The sequence below is a fragment of the Merops nubicus genome, unplaced genomic scaffold (assembly GCF_000691845.1).
Source record: "Merops nubicus isolate BGI_N331 unplaced genomic scaffold, ASM69184v1 scaffold7957, whole genome shotgun sequence".
Taxonomy (NCBI): Eukaryota; Metazoa; Chordata; class Aves; order Coraciiformes; family Meropidae; genus Merops; species Merops nubicus.
Genome location: NW_008620909.1, coordinates 3,994 through 23,070, shown reverse-complemented (window position 1 = coordinate 23,070; position 19,077 = coordinate 3,994). Strand labels below are relative to the sequence as shown.

General features: G+C 45.7%; 1 protein-coding gene across 1 annotated transcript; it reads left to right on the top strand.

The window, feature by feature from the left end:
- Positions 1 to 1,742: 1,742 nt before the first annotated feature.
- Positions 1,743 to 18,868, top strand: LOC103776734 (S-adenosyl-L-methionine-dependent tRNA 4-demethylwyosine synthase-like; the record flags this gene model as incomplete). Its single annotated transcript, XM_008944258.1, has 7 exons — positions 1,743 to 1,891; positions 2,575 to 2,715; positions 3,262 to 3,363; positions 4,109 to 4,303; positions 5,249 to 5,530; positions 6,483 to 6,635; positions 18,790 to 18,868. Coding segments are annotated over 7 exons (1,101 nt in total), but the record flags the coding sequence as incomplete, so codon positions are not given.
- Between the last annotated feature and the right edge of the window lie 209 nt (positions 18,869 to 19,077).

Genomic DNA, 19,077 nt, shown 5'->3' with positions numbered 1-19,077 from the left:
AGGCTGGTGAGGGGTCTGGAGCATAGGGCTTGTGAGGAGCAGCTGAGGGGCTAGTGGGCTTTGGGCCTGGAGGAAAGGAGGCTTAGGGGAGACCTGGCTCTTGGCAACTCCCTGGAAGGAGGTTGGAGCCAGGTGAGGGTCGGGCTCTTCTACCAAGTAACCAGTGATAGGAGGAGAGGAAATGGGTTGTAGCTGTGTCAGTGCTGGTTCCAGTTGCATGTTAGGAAGAATTTCTTTCCTGGCAGAGTGGTGAGGCCTTGGAGCAGGCTTCCCAGGGAGGTGGGGGAGTCCCCATCTCTGGAGGGGTCAGAAACCCTGGTGGAGGTGGCACCTGGGGACATGGTTCAGTGCTGTGGTACTTCAGGACATGGTTTAATGGTCATGGCAGTGTTGGGTTGATGGTTGGACTTGATCTTAGAGGTCTTTTCAACCTTAACGATTCTATGATTCAGTAGGTGTGAGGGGTGCATGTGGGTAAAAACCATGAGGGGGGCTGATGAGTGAGTGTGTGTGTGTGGGGGGGATGGTTATGTGAGGGGTATGTGGGTGTGTGTTTGTGGGTAATTACCGTGGGGTAGAGGTGGGGGTAACGTCGGTATGAGGTTTTTCTGGATAATAACTGAAGGGGGAATGGGCTGGGTGATAAGTGTGAGGTGATTATTGCGCTGAGGGAGAGAGGAGCAGGAGATCTGTGTGAGGGGCTTGTGTAGAGTAGTCCCACAGGTGGGGGTGAGTATGGAGGAGGAATTAAGTGGGGTGTACTCGGGGTGGTGCAGAGGGGCAGGTACTGGGGTGAGCACAGGGTGAGGGGCAGGGGGTTGAGCCAAGAGTTGTGGGGTGGGTGCTGTGAGGTGATTGCAGGGGGGAGGTGAAGCAAGGTACCTGGGCTGCTGCAGGCTTCTGGAGCCCCGCTCGAGGGGTTTGCTGCTTGCCTGGGGCTGCTGACACAAGGGCAGGAGCTCTCAGCTCTTCTGGGAGCTTCAGTGTTGCTGGTGGAGGGGTCAGGGCATCCCCTCAAGCCTTTGATCTGGTACTGTAAGTAATGGCCCAGAGGAAAAGTAAGATAAAGTTTCCAGCCTTTAGGAGATACTGAATTTCTTTATTCTTGTGTGATGTCTGCAAGAACAGGATCCCAGAGGACTGCAGATAGCTGTAGGAGTGTTGTCTGTGTTTCTCAGTCAGCAAGTGTCACAAACAAGCCTTATTTAAGCTCCTGCATGTTTTGTATGAAGCAGGTAATCACAGGCACCACGTAGGCATTGCTGCTGGCTACCATGTACCCTCAATGTTCCAAACCAGCCTGAAAGATCTCACTTGTTCTGAGTCGAAGCTCAAGCACATGACAGAATTTGGAAAAAGTGCTTTTGATTGCACCCAGCTTTCAGTCTGGCCTTGAAGCTCTGGGCCAGAGCTGTTGTAATCAGTGTGGTGTGTAATGCATGCAGGCAGGGGTTGTGTTCAGCAGCAAGCTCTGTGGAGGTGATTTTTTTCCCCTTTGAAATGGAGCTTTTTAGCTCTAGAAATCTGCATGTGTTGGGTCTGTGTAAAACTGAGGCCAGTGGGTTTTTCACAAGGGTTTTATACTTTCAGCCATTTGTACAGCACAGGTATTCCAAAAGCTGTTCTCTGCAGGGAAGAGCTGATGGCAGGAGACTCTGGGTGCTGTGGGATGATTTTTTGTGTGTTCACTCTAAATTCATGCTGTAGGAATCTGCTCTTGCTAAATGTGTGATTTATTCTAGATTTCAATGTCTCGGAGGACATGTGGAACTTCCTCTGTACTTGCCTGGTCTCCATATGGCTGCAGAGATTTTACATCTATTCAGCTCTTGCTTTTGGGGTCAGCATTTGGATTGTGATTCAGTTCACCACCTCCAAAGCCAAAAAGAAGGTAACTAAACTTGGAAGTGCTTTTGTGTGAGAAGACCCAAAAATCCATGTGTGGAAATGAGTAGTCGCTGGGGTCTAAAAAAAGGGGTGGTACTTCACTAGGTGATTGCAAATCCTGAATGTTGTTCAGTTCCTCTGAGGGTTATAATCCACAGGCTGGATCTGATGATTTCTGATGTTTGTGGGCAACTCAATGCCCTGGTTGCTGTGATGTTCCAGCAGTTCTCAGCTGAGTTCTTCTCACTTTATTACTGTGTCAGCCTGGGCTGCTCTGTCCCTTCCAGTAAATCCCTCTGCTTGCACCCAGTGTTTTCACATTCATGTTTTCAGTGGTGTTAAGGCCAAGGTTGAACTGGTTTTAGAATGGGACTGGGATTGGTCTACTCAGCAATATAAAACCTCTTTTTGCATGTGAGTGAAGTTCTGCTGCAGGAGTTGGGGGGTTCTTGGGATCAGCTGGATCCTGTTACCTCCCTGGTGGGTGAGGTGAGTGTATTGTAGCATGGCCTAGTTCAGAGGAGTAGTTACTCCTGTGTTTCCCTAGGTGTGAGAGGAACTAAAATGCTTTCACTGCATTTGTGTAGTGCTGAGAGTTTGGGCATGGGATTTGAATTCTAAATGCTGTTGGGAAAATGAGCTTAACATCCCTTTGAAAAAGGATTGGATGTGACACTTGTTTCACAGGGCAAAAAATCCAATGGGAATCCTGCTGCTGCTGAAGGGACAGGAGGCAAACTAGTAAATGGACATGCCACCCTGCAGGCAAAGGAGGTCTATGTTGCTGGAGTGAAGATTTTCTATGGGTCTCAGACTGGCACAGCAAAGGTATAAGTTACTTTTTTTTCATGTACATGAAGTTGCTTTGAAGTGTTGTTGAGACTCTTGCCTTGGAAACACCACTGTGTAAAACTCAAAGTTCATCAGAAAGCTCACTACTCATTGGAATTCTTTGCTTAGTGTGAAAGATAAGTAAAAATTAAATAAAAACCAATTTTTCTCCTCCCTTTAAGCAGGCCATGCAGTAGAGATGTTGATTTTGAAGCTTAAAGGTCACTATTCTAATATACTCCTAATTTGCAGACAGCTCTTCTGAGAGACAAGTGCTGGTTTAGGTGCTTTCTCAAAAAGAAGTTTAATTTATGTGTGTGAATGTTAAATCTTTAGTCATTAAAATTCATGTAACTCTTCTTTCAACCAGTATACTTGTTTCTTAACGTGAAGAATTAGGTCCAGTGTCCAGTTTCCAGTTCTCATGTGTCATTGTTGTCTCTGTGCTGGGAGAAGTGACTGCCTGGGCACAACAGGGCTTGTTTGACCCTGGTGATAATTGGGTTGAAGTAACTGATAACTTTCTACATTTCTTTCTTTCAGAGGTTTGCCCAAGTTCTGGCTGAAGCAGTTATTTCCCTTAATTTGCCCGTGGAAGTCGTTAGCATGGGAGACTGTGATCCAGATGACTGTTTATCAGAGGAGGTAGGCATGTCATAAACCTGAATAACAAAGATGAGATTTTCCTGGGATTGGGAAGGCTGTTCTCCTCTCGGATTTCTCTCCTGTTATCCTGGAAATCCCTGGAGCTCTGTGTCAAAAATTGCTTCCTGTCTATGTGAGGAGGTGTAGCACATCAACCCTCAGCAGAAAGTACCTACATCTTGAGAATTGCTGGGGAAGGATCATGTGGAATGACTGACAGTGACTTTGTAGAAGCTACATCTATAACTTGGGTGCAAGTTCTGTGAGAGTGGCTGCACCAGGTCCTCTGTTCTCTGGTAGGGTACACCAGGGAGGGGTTCAACACCAGAATAAGGTGGTGGTGATCCTTCTGCAGCCTTTGTAGGCTTGTAAGCTAGAAACTTCTTGTGAGGTGTATTTATGTTGAGAAGACAGTCACTTTTTGAGTGACATTACTGCAAGAGTCTATTCAAGAAGCTGTTGTTTGGGGTGGGGAAGGAAGATGTCCAGGTCTGTTTTACTGCTGCTTCCCTTTTAAGCAGGGGAGACAACTTGATCTCTCTTGGCTAACTTAAGATGGCTTTGCAGGGAGGGAGGATGGTCACCCACCACTGCTGGGATTATCACCTGCAGCATCCCACACCAAAGCCTGCTTAGCAAAAACTTTGTCTTTTGACTTCTTCCAGCTGCCCATGTGTTAGCTCTCTTCTGATGTAAAGTGTTCTGAAGAATGCAGTGATCTTTTCTGGTCTGTTTATGTTATTAGACAACCAGCAGGAAGATCTGTGTGTTCCTGGTGGCTACATACACGGAGGGGCAGCCCCCAGACAGTGCAGTGTGGTTCTGCCAGTGGCTGGAAGAGGCTGCAAATGACTTTCGTTATGGCAAAACGTACCTGAAAGGCCTGAGGTTTGCTGTGTTTGGCCTGGGAAACTCACTCTATGCTGATCATTACAACACAGTAAGTGTCTCTTCTCAGTCTCTTTCCAGTGGTGCCTGGTGGCAGGACCAGGGGCAACAGGCACAAACTGGAACCCAGGAGGTTCCATCTGAACAGGAGGAAAAAATTCTTTGCTGTGAGAGTGGCCGAGCCTGGAGCAGCTGTCCAGAGTTTGTGGAGTCTCCTTCCCTGGAGAGATTCCAAACCTGCCTTGATGTGATCCTGGGCACCCTGCTGGAGCAGGGGGGTTGGATGAGATGATGTCCAGAGGTCCCTTCCAACCCCTCCATGCTGGGATTGTGTGATCTCCTTCTGTGCTTCTTCTGATTCCTGCTTCTCTGAAAGCCTAAGTGCCTTCCAACCCCTCCATGCTGGGATTGTGCAGTCTCCTTCTGTGCTCCTGATTCCTGCTTCTCTGAAAGCTTAAGTGTCCTTAAATGCTGCAGAACTGAACAATACTGGTGGTTTGTGGGAACTGCAGCTGTTGTGTGGGCTTCATTTGGGACTGGATTTAGGACATGGGTAATGCAACTTTGAAGGAGTTGTGCTGCCCTTTGAAGTGGGAAGGGAGTCCTGTAAGCCCTGCCTTAATCTGGGAGGTATGATAATCCATTTGGGAAATCCTTACTGAGTTAATTTTCCAGCTTTGCAAGCTTCCTATCGGTGCGTGAGGATGCAGGGCTGTAAACCCTCTCACTTGCTGCCTTTTAGCTTGGAGAGCTTTGCTCCAGCTTATGTGCTCTGCTGTATTGTGTGGATTTTAGCTTTATTTCATGATGTAAAGTGTGACAGTATCTTAGCCTAGTAATTGGCTGCATCTGAGTTAGGAAGATGGCATGACTTGTCACCGGGTTATGCGTGCAGCTCACTAGCTCCATTTCCAGGCCTTGCTCCTTGCTTTCTTAGTTGCCTGCTTGGTTTCACTTGGCCTTCATTTAATTTCCTCCTACCTCCATCCTGTCCTAGGTGGGAAGGAACGTTGACAGGTGGCTGTGGATGCTCAGTGCCAGGCGTGTCCTGACTCGTGCCCAGGGGGACTGCAACGTGGCCCGCAGCAAGCACGGCAGCATCGAGGCCGACTTTGAAGCCTGGAAAGCCAAATTCCTCAGTCGGCTCCAGGCCCTCTGCAGAGGGGAAAAGAAGCCCTGCAGTGGGAAGTGCAAGAAAGGGAAGTGCAAATCTCCAGGGAGGCAGAGCAAGGAGAGCTCGGATCACGAATGTGGGGCGTCAGAATATGAGAATGCTGAGGTAGAGCCAGAATCCATGGGACCTTATTTCTGCTTTAGAGCCCCTTGGGGCACTATTGGACTTCTCTCCTTCCTCCTGCAGCCCCAAGGGATGCTGTGGGAGCTTGGTACTGCTGTGATCTGGAGCAGAGGGTGAGAGGAATGAGATTCTACGACAGAGAACAAGTAGAATAAGCCATCCAAAAAGAAGAACCAGGGCTAGATAGTATTTGTGTGATAGTCTTCCTCTTGAGTAGGGGGAGGTAGATGTGACAAATTGCTCCAAGGAGCCAGTCTGGGTTCTGATCAGAGTGTCTGCTTTGTCCTGTGGCCAAATGAAGCAGTTGGTTCCCTGTGAACAGGTACCATGCTTCCATTTCAACTTGGTGAAGCTTAGATGCTTTGCCTGCATCCCAAGGCTTTTCCAAAGGCAGCTGGGGGAGTGTTATCTGAGCAAGTCCTGTGTGTCCTCTGAATGTGTCTGCCTGTTGTCATTCACCTGCTCTAGGTGAACCTGCTTGAGCACTGGGGTTGGGCTAGATGATCCCCAGAGGTCCCTTCCAACTCCCACCATTCTGTGAGCTGTGTCTTCTGGAGTGTTTGCTGACTGCAGGTTTTGGAAAAGAAATCCTCTGGTTTGGAGCTGCTATGGCCCTTTAGTCCTCCCTGCAAGCCATTTCTTGGGGGTTGGAAAGGATCTCTCTCTCTGGGCAGACAGACAGGAGCACTCAGAGGAGTTAAAGGGGTTTAAGCTGCCAGTGTGCTACTGAACTCTTAAAAATACACACTGATAAAAGGCCTGGGTTTAAATTCATCTCATATGCATTATACAGGTTATTGGTAGATGACTACTTGGTTTTCAATAGTCTTTACTGAATGTAAGATCTGATTTTGCTGATTAGCACACATGAAGGTCTTCTGTTTAATGTTCAGATGCATTCCTAATTTATTTTTTTTAATGATCTCTTACACAGGGAGAAGAGTTGTTTGAAACAAGCAGTGAGGAGGAGGCTGATGCTGAGGAAGCTGGAGGCACAAATTCTGTTGTTGATGTTGAAGATCTTGGTGCTATCATGAGTCACATGAAGAAATCAAAGGTACAGCAAGTAGAGAACTGTCAGGTCTTTGTCACCAGTCAGTTCAGTTGGCTAGAATATTACCTGCTGAGTTTAAATCTGTAGGGTATAGTTAAAGGGAGAGTAAAATATGAGCTATTGGGGAACCTGTCCCAAAAAAGACCCTGCCTGGGGGTGTGTTGGATGTAGTTGCTGACTAACTGTGACTTTTTCACTGAGAAAATGCTGCACTGGTGACCTCTGGCTCTCAGTCTGAGGAAGAATTACTTCCAGAGCTAACATTCAGATCTGAATTTACATCTCAGCCACCAGGATTCACAGTCCAGTGTTGGAACAGAAATCCTGTTACTGCATCTCCTGTGTGTCTGTCAGCTGAAAGGCAGGCCTGTGGTGTGCTGCTGTGCCACCCTGGGAGCAAAGCTGCTGCTGGGGGAGGAATGTGCTGCTGCAAGCCCTTCTGTGCCTTGCTGCTTGGCCTGAGATCAGGTGCCAGGGTTGGAGAGCAAGCCAGAGAGCTTGACCCAAACTCCTGCTTCATTTCAGGGTGGTACTGACTCTGTTCCTGTGTGGTTCTGCTCGTGATTCTTTCTGCAAACAGGGTGCATCAAACCTATTTGCTCAGCACACGAAAAGGGGTGAGGATATAAATAGCTACTGCTCCCCACGGTTTGCTGGCCGAGCAGTTAGCATTTGGGAAGGGAAGGGTTGGCCCCAGGAGGGACCTGTGATGGGCTGTGTTGCCATCTGCAGACTCTTTTCCCCTTGCTGACCTTTCCATAGTGGTGTCTTTCCTGGTGAGCCTTTGAGCTGTCATCTCTCCCCTCTCAACAAACCTGCCTCTGTTGTTATGCTTTCCTTACCTCGTGTGCCTCTACAGTGTGGGCTTCTCACAGCTCTTTGCTCAAACTCAACTATTTCCTCAGTGCTTTCCTTTGGAGGGTGGAAGGATTAATCTTTTCCCCCTACCTGTGCTGTGCTTCTCTCCTCCGTGTGCTCACCACTAGAGGTCACTGACCGAAAGGGAACTGTGTTCTCTGCAGCCACATGCCTGGGAGATGATTTAGACCAGGGGAGGGAGGTGTTGTCATCCAGCAGGTTTATGAAAAAATCAGGCATTGAGTTTTCACCGACAAAATATGGCAACACCATGATCAAAGAGTAGTGTCAGCTAGGAAAACCAACACATCACAGTTCAGGTTATGAATAAAAAGCAATAAAATACTTGCCACTGTTAACTTCTCATGCTCAGTGCTCTGGTAGCAGGCCCAGCTGAGGTCAGGGTGGTGTGCTGCTCTATGTAGGCAGCAAAAATTCGTTGCTGGCTATGACTTTGGAAATCTATGCACAATTCAAACAGTGAACTACTTCAGAGCTTCCTTGTTGCTCTGCTGGAGAGGTGAGGGGCCTCTGTGTTGTATATGCAAGTGTCTCTGTAGATCAGATTCTTGTGGCTCCTCCTAAATGATGTGTAGTTAAGCTTAAATGAAGCAGTTGTCATTACTGGCCCCTCTAATCCTGATCTGGATGGATCTGGTGGATCTGCTTGGCTGCAATCTACATTCCTGGCCTCACACTCCTGTAACCAGAGGAGATGATGGAGAAAGGGCCCTCAGCAGTGACTTCAATGTAAATCCTCTGCTCTCTTGAAGGGGGTTGTCATTTTAGAGTGATGGCTGAATATAGCTGTGTAAATATTTCATGAGGGAGCCTGAACTGGTGGCTGTCCCTCTCATTAGCTGGGAGAAAGAATGACTTTGTCTTGGTGGTGAATCTCCTGGGGACTGTGCACACAGACTTGGAACAGGCTTATGCAAAGGCTTGGATTGTAAAATGATCCTGTAGGTGCAGTTATTTACTGTAATGAAAATGAATGTTGAAGACTTGAAATGAAAGAGGAGGATGATCTGCATTCATGGAAGCAATTTATCATGATCACACTCTCTTGCTCCCAAGTGGGGAGGTTTTGTTGTTGAAATCCAATGTCTCTTGGTTTAAGGCACATCCTCACCTCAGTGGCTACAAGTTTGTGCTGTGAGTTTTCTTTTTCAGATGAATTGTTGTCCCTTTGTCCATCTTCTCTTGGAGAATGCTGAGCTGTGTAAAATTAGTCTGACACTTTGTACACTGAGGTAATGTGTTATTTTTGCAGTCATCCCCAAAACACAGGCAAGTGCATTGGGTTTTTGTATCTGAACTGTCCCTATACAAGCTAAAAAGTTTGAAGAAGACTTGTGTACATCAGGGATCTATCACAAACACTTCTCTATGTGCAGAGTTACTTGGATTTGAAATGTGCCCAGCTGTTTTCAGCACAGGATTTGTGGATGTTGGTGTTGTGGATGAACTCCTCTGTGTATGTGGGATAGAATAGCAGGTTCTGCTTCTTGTAACAGCTGATTTGAAATGCTTTATGGTCTAACTTTGATCTCTTCTGCAGGCATGTGTTGACTCTTGTGCAAATCACTAGCAGATAAGACAGATGAGCAGTCACAGATAGTCATAATTCCTTTTTGTCCTGACTTTTGTGGCATGGCACAGAGAGGCTGTGGAGACAAGTGTATGTAATAAATATTTGCTCACATCTTTGCAGGTGATCTTGATTTAGTTTTGCATCTATCTCCTGTTGACTTGATAGAGATCCAAGCTGAATTTTCTTTCACAGCTTTTTTTTCCCCACATATGCTGCAGCTTCACTGTACTTTATGAAGTATTATCAAAGGATTTGAGACAGGTACTGGATTCTTGCAGTCATTTGGATCATGCAGATGGATTCAGGAGTTCAAACTGAATGCCAGAACTTCTCTTCCTGGTAGAGTTGTAGCTATTACATACTCTCCCTTGGAAAAGAGATGGATTTTTGAAGAGCTGCTGAGGTAAAGGTACATAGTTCAAGGTGATGGTGCCTTCTGCCCACTGGATCTGAGCACAAAAACTGGCAGAAGCTTGGGTGGCAACAGGAAATCATTCAAATATATAAAATGATGGCTGATTAAAAGCTAAATTCTACTCTTTGCTTATAAAATCTTATATTGTGTGGTGATGAATACTTCATAGCTGCTAAAATGCAGCTCTTTTATTCCTGAGTAATTGAAGTTTTGGAACTTGCTGCAGGTGATGTAGTTGCAGGTGATGCTTTGTAGGTTCCTGAACTGGAGTCAGACCTTTGTGTCAGTACAGATCATGCCTGTGCTTTCCTGAAGGGGGAAATTGCTGGGCCTGAAAGTCCAACAGTGTGTAAAAGGGTTGTGGCCTGAAGGAGCCTGGGGGGCTCTGAGGCTGCTCCTCTCTGTTGTCTGATGATCCAAGGTTGTGATAGCAGGTGGTGCTGGATGATGCACAGTTAGTTTGGTTAAGATCTGGGGTTCCTCTACATTTACTACCCTTCCAGCTGCTTGTTCTTAGGCTGAGAACCTGGGCCTGGTCTCTAAACTGCTTCAATGCAACAGCAGAAGGCAGTGGTGGTTCTGAGAAGTCTGCTTAGTTCTTAAATCCACTAAGTTTTACAGTTGTGGCACACTTTCCCTGTCCTCCAAAGTTACTCCCCTGAAATGCATTTAGCACATGAAATGTGAAATCTAATGGGCATGTTTGTGGCCTGCAAGACTGCTATTAATCATAGGGACAGTATTTCTTAATGTAGATTATCTCCCACAGCTGGCAGATTGTGATAAAGCAAAAAGATCAATCTAGACTTGTTCCCAGGGAAGGCAATGGCTTTATTAACCTCCCTGTTTATAAACTGTGGGCATGAGTAATAGCAATAATAATACCCTAATTTTTTTGGATGGGTTGGGAAGTAATCAAATGGGCATATTTTGTTGACACAATTTTGAGATTGATGTTCTTGTTTTCTAAAACCAAGTTTAATGATGCTGATAGTCACATTTGCAATGTAAATACAGAGGAGGGGTGGGTGAGAGAGTGAGACTGAATTTACAGGGAACAAAATATGTCCCAGAGAGCATGTTCAAGAAGTTTGTTTGCCACAAGGGAGGTTTCCTCATCCCCTTTGGCACTTTGCCCTAAAAAGCCATCCTGTGTTAGCCAGTTACCACTGTGGGACTATAAATCACACCCCTCACAGGGTTTCCTAAGAGCCCTTTATGAGTGAAAACCTTGCTGCCACTGGGTGAAGAAGCTTAATGAAGCTGGAGTTCTATTTGAAATGGGGCAGTGAGTGTTAAGGTTTAAGGTATATAAAGTATAAGGTTTACAGACAAAGTGTGGTATGTGGCTCTTTGCTACAGGCAGAAACTTTCCAGAGTATACAAGAATGTTGAGCTGTATTTTAGCTGAAATGAATAAGGCTGGGGGACTTCACTGTCAGCTTCAGAAACAGCTAAAACCAATGTGGGTGCTTAGAGCTCTCCAAAGACTTTCACTAACTTTTAATGGGGGAAAGATTCCTGGAGGAAAAATATGCTCTTATCTGCAGTAGCTCAGTTTCTGGGGTAGATTTTGACCTCTGCTACTCTGGTTCAGAATTCAGTGTGATCCTGTTTTAAAATGAGCTTTAAGAAATAGAATTGAACTGCTTGGGGACTACTGTGAGCATTAAAATCTGGATTTGTCACAAGGACACTTTAGTTATCCTTTCCTGTGTTCAGAACTCTCTTCTCTGTATTTTGGCTAGTGAAAAGAGAGAAGATTCCTGAACAACATTACAAGAGATCTTGAGGCTTGCCTTTTTCTTTTAAGATTTGGGAATACACAAGGAGGAAAGAGGAAGAAACTAAAAATTACTTTAAAGATAACCTTTGGCTGGGCCTTCTGTCTTGGACATGTGGTGTGCTAGTGGCTTCTTTGTCAAGCCTTTGTAAAGGGACTGGAGTCTATGAAAGAAAACTCTTATTTTTGCCCTGGTTAGTAGATCCCAAGCCCCTTGCTGTTCCTCAGTCTGCTGGAAATTAATCTGTAAATGGGCAGCAGAGCAGAGCTGGTAGAAAAAGTTCTGGAAGCTTGAAGTGCCCCTGAGTTTTGGGCTTCCTCTTTGTTCACAGCTTTTTCTTGACCACATCTCTTGTTGGAGCTGAGCAGGGCTTAGTGTGCAGCAGTCCAGCCCATCCACTCAGCATTTCTCACAAATTTGGTGCTGCATTTCTCAGTATTTTTTTTTTCCTGTGCTTTTCTTGAGTTTCTTGCCAGCCAGATAACACAAGTTAAACAGAAGTCCACAAATCAGTGCACAGAATAGTCATCTGCTGGCAGTACTTTGGAGAAGCATGGAGGAGGTGGCCCATTGGTGTAGTTCCTGTATCCAAGGAGAGAGGAGAACAATAACCAGGCAAAGCATCTGCCTTTCCATGTTCATGTCAGAGCTGATACTCTGACATCCCTCTTGCTGTTGGTTGCAGAGGCTTGGCATGCAATGAGGATTGGGTTTTGCTGGACCCAAAGCAGGACTTAAAAAAGCTGGACCTAAAAGCCATTCTCATTAAGAGAATGGAAGTAGCACTAGCTCAGCTTCAGGGAAGGAGCTGGATGCTGTCACAGAGCATTGAACTGGTGTTGTGTAGCACAGAGTACTCAGATGTGTGCCAAACCATGCTGTGGATTTTTCTTGTAATAGTGCAGTTGTGCTTTTAGGGTGAGGAAGTTATTATGCTTTTAGGGTGGTGCTCCTTTCACCACTGGCTTGGCCAGAGCCTCTGTCAGTGGTTCATGGCAAGGTGGTCTGGGGCTGTGCTGGCCAATGATCCCCTTGTAGGGGGTCATTCTGTGCCTCTGATCAGTGCTACCAGAGCCAAACTATGGTAAACATGTGCAGAAGACACCCAGGATGAAGCACTGAGTCATTTCTGACTCCTCTTTTGGCCTGTAATTTTGGAAAGTGGGGCTTTGAGTCTCGAGGGATGCTCTGCAGGGCTCTTAGATGTCTGCCTTGGTCTGTTTTCCTCATTGACTAGTTTACATTATCTTACAGTCAAAGAAGATTGATTGTGGTAGAAACCAGGCAATTTCCTTTTGACTTCAGTAATATATTATTATGATAATCTCATGGCCTCTCATCTAATAGCTCTGAAAAGCTGGTTGATGCTTATCATCAAATGGACTACAGACCAAAACTGTTAATTTGGGTGCTTGGAAGACTTGTTTGCAGCCCTCACTCAGGGAGGAGGTGGGTGGAGAAAGGACAGGCAGGGACTTTGCCATGCTCTCCAGTGCTGGCTTGTGCTGATTATGAACCTGCATGCAGACTCTGGCAAACTGGTCTTCCTGGAAAATGGGGAGTTGTGGCTGGGACTCTCATGGTCCTAGGAAAAGCATCTCTCTGCTTGATGCTTTTTCTTGGGTTTCATAACTGGGGGTGTTGAGCCTGGAGCAAAGGAGGCTCAGGGGAGACCTTCTGGGGCTCAACAACTCCTTGACAGGAGGTTGGAGCCAGGTTGGGGTTGGTCTGGTCTCCCAAGGAACCAGTGATAGGACAGGAAGAAATGGCCTCAAGTTGCACCAGGGGAGGTTTAGGTTGGACATCAGGAAAAAAGTCTTCCCTAAATGTTTGCCCAGGGCTGTGCCAGGCTGCCCAGGGCAGTGGTGGAGTCCCCATCCCTGGAGGGGTTTCCAAGCTGTGGAGATGTGGTGCTGAGGGACACGGGGCAGTGGGGACCTGGCAGTGCTGGGGCAACATTTGGACTTCAGCTCCTTTTCTGTGGAAGACACTTGGGTTTTCCAATACAAATATCAGCCCCCAGCCCAGGCTCCTTCCTTGCTTACAAGGGCTGTGGCTTTGCCACAAGATACTGCTGCTAGGAGGTACAGCTTGAGCTGGTATTAGGCTGGAGGCTTCTTCAAACCTAGCAAATGATTGCAGAATCCAAATTCATCACACTTCCTTTTTAGAAGTCTGTGTGTGGTGTTTGGCTCATTTGAAAGATTGGTGTTGAAGTGAAACAACCTTGTAGTCGTAAACTTGTAAGGAAAAGAAAGAAATGGAGTGGAGAAATCTTCTAAAGAGCCATTAAAAAAAAGTCTGTAAAATATGGGAAGGTGTGGTGGAAGGATGTGTGCTGTGTGGGCAAGCAGAGTGGGCTGAAGTGGAAAGTCTTACTGGTTTTAGACTGGGCATTTCAGGACACTTGTTAAATCGTGTTACTTGGGGTTTAGGTGTGATCATTGTAGCACAGAAGAAAGGAAAAAAAGAGTGAATATATAGCCCAAGCTTCAAATATAAGCATGCGCTTTTGGGTGGAGACAGACAGCTTTTGTTATGATTTTTTGTTTTCTTTGAAAATCAGTCCCCTTCATGGTGTGCCCAAGGAAGTTTCCCAAACCAACCAACCTCTGACACAACCACACAGCCTATGTGGAATGGAGTTGTGGTTTAACAACACCTTGTAAAACCCTTCCCTACAGCAGAGCAGTGATGTTATAGTGCAGGGAATTTGTCTCCAACCTCTCTCTAGCCCTGCAGTTGTCCTCTGGGAATTTGTTTTTTTTGTCCTTGAGGATTCTGGCTGATGTTGAACCCACAAGTGGATGGGTGTTGGTGGGATCATTTCTCCTTCTGCCTTTCACAGAAGACACACAGAGGCCTTTCAGACTGATTCAGGTTGGATAAGCAGAAGCTTCAGCAGCATAAGTCTTCTGTCATTATTTGTCTGCATGAGTTGGGTTTTAAAATGCTGTTGTATATGTCCAAAAATCTCAGCATTGACTTTGCAAACACAGAAAGTGCCAGATTCCTTCTGCAGGGGCTGAGCTGCAGGTCTGTTTGGGTAGCATCCGTTCTTTGGATGGCAGCTGGTACCTGCTGCCTCAGAATGACTTGAGAGACTTTCTGTTCATCCCCAGTGTAGATGTGGATGGGGACTTTCTTGCAGCTCATGACTGAAAATTCACAATGGTTTCTATTCCAGGAGAAAAACAAGTCTTGCTTCTGACATTTGGTTTTCTGGTGTTTTTGTTGGTATTGGAACTTCTTGGGGGTATCAGAACTTCTCCATTTTAAGGACACTTCTTAAACTGCCATGATTTTTGCTTTTGATCAAGCTGCCTCATGTTTCCATCATGTCAGGGTAATAGATTGCCAAGTTCCCCATCTCTCAGCTGTCAAACCCTGGTTTGCTTTTTGCTTTGCTACAGTGTTTGTGCTTAACTGGGCAGCAAGGTGTGGAGTGGGCATGGAGCCTGTGATTAGACTCTCATAGCTATTTTTAATTTTCTTTCTGGTTCACAGATAACTCAATCCAAATTTCCAGTCTCCCTCATTGTGCTCACTTGCAGATGCTCAAAACTGCTCTTCCTGGTGGCTGACAGCAGTTGGAGTATCTCGTGTTGCTGTAAGACTGGCAGGGTGGCTCCTCCATGGGCTGAGCAGGTCACAGTTCTGTCTCTGTTACAGTTGTACCTGGAGCAGGAAGGTCCCCACAGCACACCAGCAGTCTTCTACTCCCCTTCTCTTGTGCTCAGAAGTGTCTTGGTGGTGACCTGCTCCTGTCCTGTTCTTTTTCTGTGTTTTAGTCTTGCAGGAAGGTTGCTGTGTGAGGAAATGACTGTGGTTCCTGTGGGCAGCCTGCTGTCTAATCAGCTTGAAACCACCCCCCATGGTTCTTATTGATGGATGAGCCTGAACTAGGGGAAAAGTTGTCAGCTTTCCTAGCTGTCCTCTTGCCACTGGAGTATTGCTTCCAGAGCTCTGCTTGGTGTGAACTTTTAACTCTTCATTCATGTATTTTGTGAACTTTAATGCTTCATGTAAGAACTCCCCTGGGAGAGCTTTACAAATACTTCTTGCTGCCAGGCAGTCTTTTCCTGAGAGCCTTGCCAACACTTTCCCTTACACCAGTTCCCTTAGTCCTGGCTCTGGCCCCTGATGTATTACTGTTTTCTTAATGTTTGTGCCTTTCATTTGTTAAAAAACCCTGGAGCCTTTTGATGGATGAGGCTGTAAATCACCACAAGGCCAGGGGTTCCCTCTTGTTTGGCCACTGGGAGGTTAAGTAGGAATGAAGTTACAGTCAAAATTGGGATATTCTGGGTGTCATTTTCCTTCTGTGAGTAAAAACTTAGGGGACAGGTTTATTTTTGAGCCATGGCCCATCAATAAATACAGCCATGAGGCTAAAAATGCTAAACTAAGTTCATTTAGGGAATACTTCTTTGCATGGAGTTTGGGTCTCTTTGCTTCAGTTTTTCTCACCCCTGCAATATTAGTTTGAAGACTGATGTAATGAAATGGAGAACACAGTGAGGTTTCAGGCATCTGGACATCCCAGAGAGAGCACTTCAAAGAGGAGAAGTGGCAGCAGCACATCCTGTTGGTCCTGTGTTGATGGGGCTGAGTTTGGTTGGCATGTCTATAGGAAGTCCTTTGAACTCCTTGAACTGTGACTTGTCAAAGGGGCAGTGACAGCTCTGCCTTGGCAGGGGATGCTCAGGTCCTTGCTGGTGTCTGTGTCCTGTGTCAGATGCCCTCTGCTCTTGACCCATCAAAAATAGGCTTTGGCTGCCCATGTGGCAGGAAAAAGATGATGTTTTATTTTGCTTTCTGCCCTCATTTGTAGAGGAGGTGATAACTCCTTACACCTCAGGTTCAGTTGCTTTTTTTTCAGGTCTGCTTCAATGGCAGTAGTAAAAGAGCCCAACCTCCAGCAGGCTGCAGCAGGAGCTGTGCTGAGCCTTGAGGTACCAAGGATTTGGGGTGTATCCCTGGCTTTTCTCAGCTGAGGGTCCTCTCCTTTGTGAACACAGACCAGAGGATGACTCTTCAGTTTTTCAGCAGTGAAGTGTTTCAAGGGCACGGAAAGCTGGCTCTTGTCACTACTTGCTTGATTTGTTATGGAAAGACAGTAATTTGCCTTGGATTTACTACAAGGGCTTTCTGCTAAATCACCAGAACCTGAGAAGTTTGTTCTGTGCAAAGTTAACTTTGTTCTCTCCACTGGAACCCTAAATAATGGCTACGACAGGTTTATTAAGCAAATAAGTAAAACTCCCAGTGTTGTGAATTCCATTTCCCACAAGAAATACCTGAAGCCAATCTCTTGCCAAACTGAAGGAGTCAGGTATTGCAGTTCAGAGAAAAACAAATGATGAGTTTGTTTACAGGCTTTCACATCAGCATGAGGGAGGAAAAAATATTATCATCTCTGCAAGGGGAAAAATGATTATTGAAATGTTTCTGCCCTGCCAGTAAGGCAATTTGACTTGTTCTTATATTTAGGTGTTTTTCTTGGTAATGGGCATAACAGGCAGGTAGAAGTGCAGACCCTTTAAATTCAGGAAGACTTTTTTCTGTGTCTGAAGATTGTCTTGGATGGGATGTCTCATTTGAACTTAATTCCTGTGTTTTTAGTGTGATGTGCTCCACAATCCATATCCCTGGGAGAATTAACCTGGCATGAGATGTAGACTGGACAGGCCAGGATGTGTCCCTCTGTAAATCCTGTGTAGTGTTTGGCTTGGAGTAGCTGTGCTGAGACAGTGCCTTGCCTTTTGAAGTGGACAACTTGGCATAGTTCTGGGTGAAGGGATAGCTTGTGGGAGGAGAAGCTCTTTATTTAAGACTTACTAGGGAAAAGTTGAAGATTTTTATCTTCCTTATGCATGAGGCTTTGCAGTAATACTAATATTTTACTGTTGAAACATCTTGCTGAGAAATGAAGATCTAGTCTATAGAAAAGAACTTTTAAACCCAACCAACAACAAGTATTTAATAGAGTGAGCCTTTCAGGGGAATCCTGGTGTGTTATAGAAACCACCTGAAATCCTGCCTAAAAATGCAGCAAACTCTGTGAAAGGAGGGAGGTGATGGAAACAAATTTCTCCTTCAGCAAGGACCACGTTGTGTTGGTGGTCATTAGAAAACACCTTCCTGCAGAACCTCCCTGAAACTGAGCAAAGTTTTATTCCAGGTGGGTAGGAAAGGTAACCTCTACCCCTAAATGTCTTGCACTCTTGAGAAGGGAATAGGAAAGTATTAGGAGCTCTGTTTTGACCTTGAACCTCTGAATCTGTGTGGTTTCATTTTTTGCTTCTGAGGCACCTTTATTTTCAGAAGTTTTGCTCAGGTACAAACAAAATCAGTCTGTCTGGGCATGGCTGGATTACTTTCCCTGTTTGTGAAGAGCAGTTTGGCAAGTGAAGAGCACTGGTTTCCTTAGTGATGCTAACAGTTGGTGGGTAGCCTCAAACTGGAGCATTCACATTGAGCTTCTTGATGTCTTTGGCACAGAAGAGGCTTGGATGTGAAATAGCCTCAGTTTTGTGGAAGACAGAATGTCCTCTGTCAGTTTTTGTTTGTTGTTTATCCTTCACTCCTTTTAATATTTCAAGAAAGCCATAAAGGACTGACAGATTACAAGTTGCATGAAATATCAAAGTAATTATTGCCCAAAGAAGCTTGAAAGTGTTAAGACCTGAAACAAATACCTATAAGGCTCAGCAGTGACACTTGGACAAGAGGGGACTCACAATTTCCTGTGTGCTAGAGCTTGTTTCTCCTGTTTCTAACCTTGTGCCAAGAAGTGATGTCCCTGCATTGGGTTTTAAGTAAGCTCCAGGGGCTTAACTGGGGCTATAAAGCAGCATCTGCTGGAAGCCAGACTTGGGTGGGATGCTGTGGGTCATGTGTCTGGTGTTGGTTGCAGGGCCTCTGGGCACTACTGGATTTTGGTGGTCCACATGGCTGCCCTCTGAGATGACTTGTGCAGAGCACAACTTCTACTCTATAAACTCCTGGGCTAAGTCATTATAGTGCTGTGACTTGCTTCCCTGACCTGTCCCACTTATTTGGGACAATAGTTGCTGGTCAGTCCAGGCAGCTGTCAGACACAAAATGATTTGTTCCCTCTGGTGTGTGCTCTGTGGAGAGATGAGGGTTTTGTGCAATGATGAAACACTTGGGCTTAAATCCTGGAGTCCCTCTCAGTCTTGGATGAGATTCCAACACCTTGTTTCTTAAAATGTCACAGAGAATTTTACTGCTGTGTTAGTAGAATCAATCTAGTGTTGAGTGGTTTTTTCTTTTTAAATTTACTGTCCTAAATTACTGAAGGGTCAGAGGCTGATGGGAAGAGAGATGAAATGCAGGATTACATGAATGCAAGAATTCACTTGTGGGCACTTGAGTCAGTTTTAAGTTGATCTGGGGCTGAAATGTGCCAGTGTTTAAAACATGGTGCTTGAATCTAAATGGTTGTAATTTACTGTCTTTAAACAGAGAGGACATGAGCTCAAGGAAGATGTTGGAAGGAACTTGACTCAGGAGAATGCTGCAAGGAAGGAGGAGGAGGAAAGGAGGGAGATGATAACCCCTGCTCTGAGAGAAGCACTCACAAAACAAGGTGAGGCTCTGCAGAACCCAGATGGTGGACCAGGCTTTGGAGTCTTTCTGGTAGACTTTCAACAGAGCAGATGAAAGATGGTGTTCTTTCCAGAAGGATACTGCTCTGGATGCTCCATCCTGGTAGGCTCTCACCAGAGGCAGGACAGAGATTAGGCAGGAGCTGTTTGTGTCTGATTGTTGCAGGAGAAAACTGAGAAAACTCCAAAG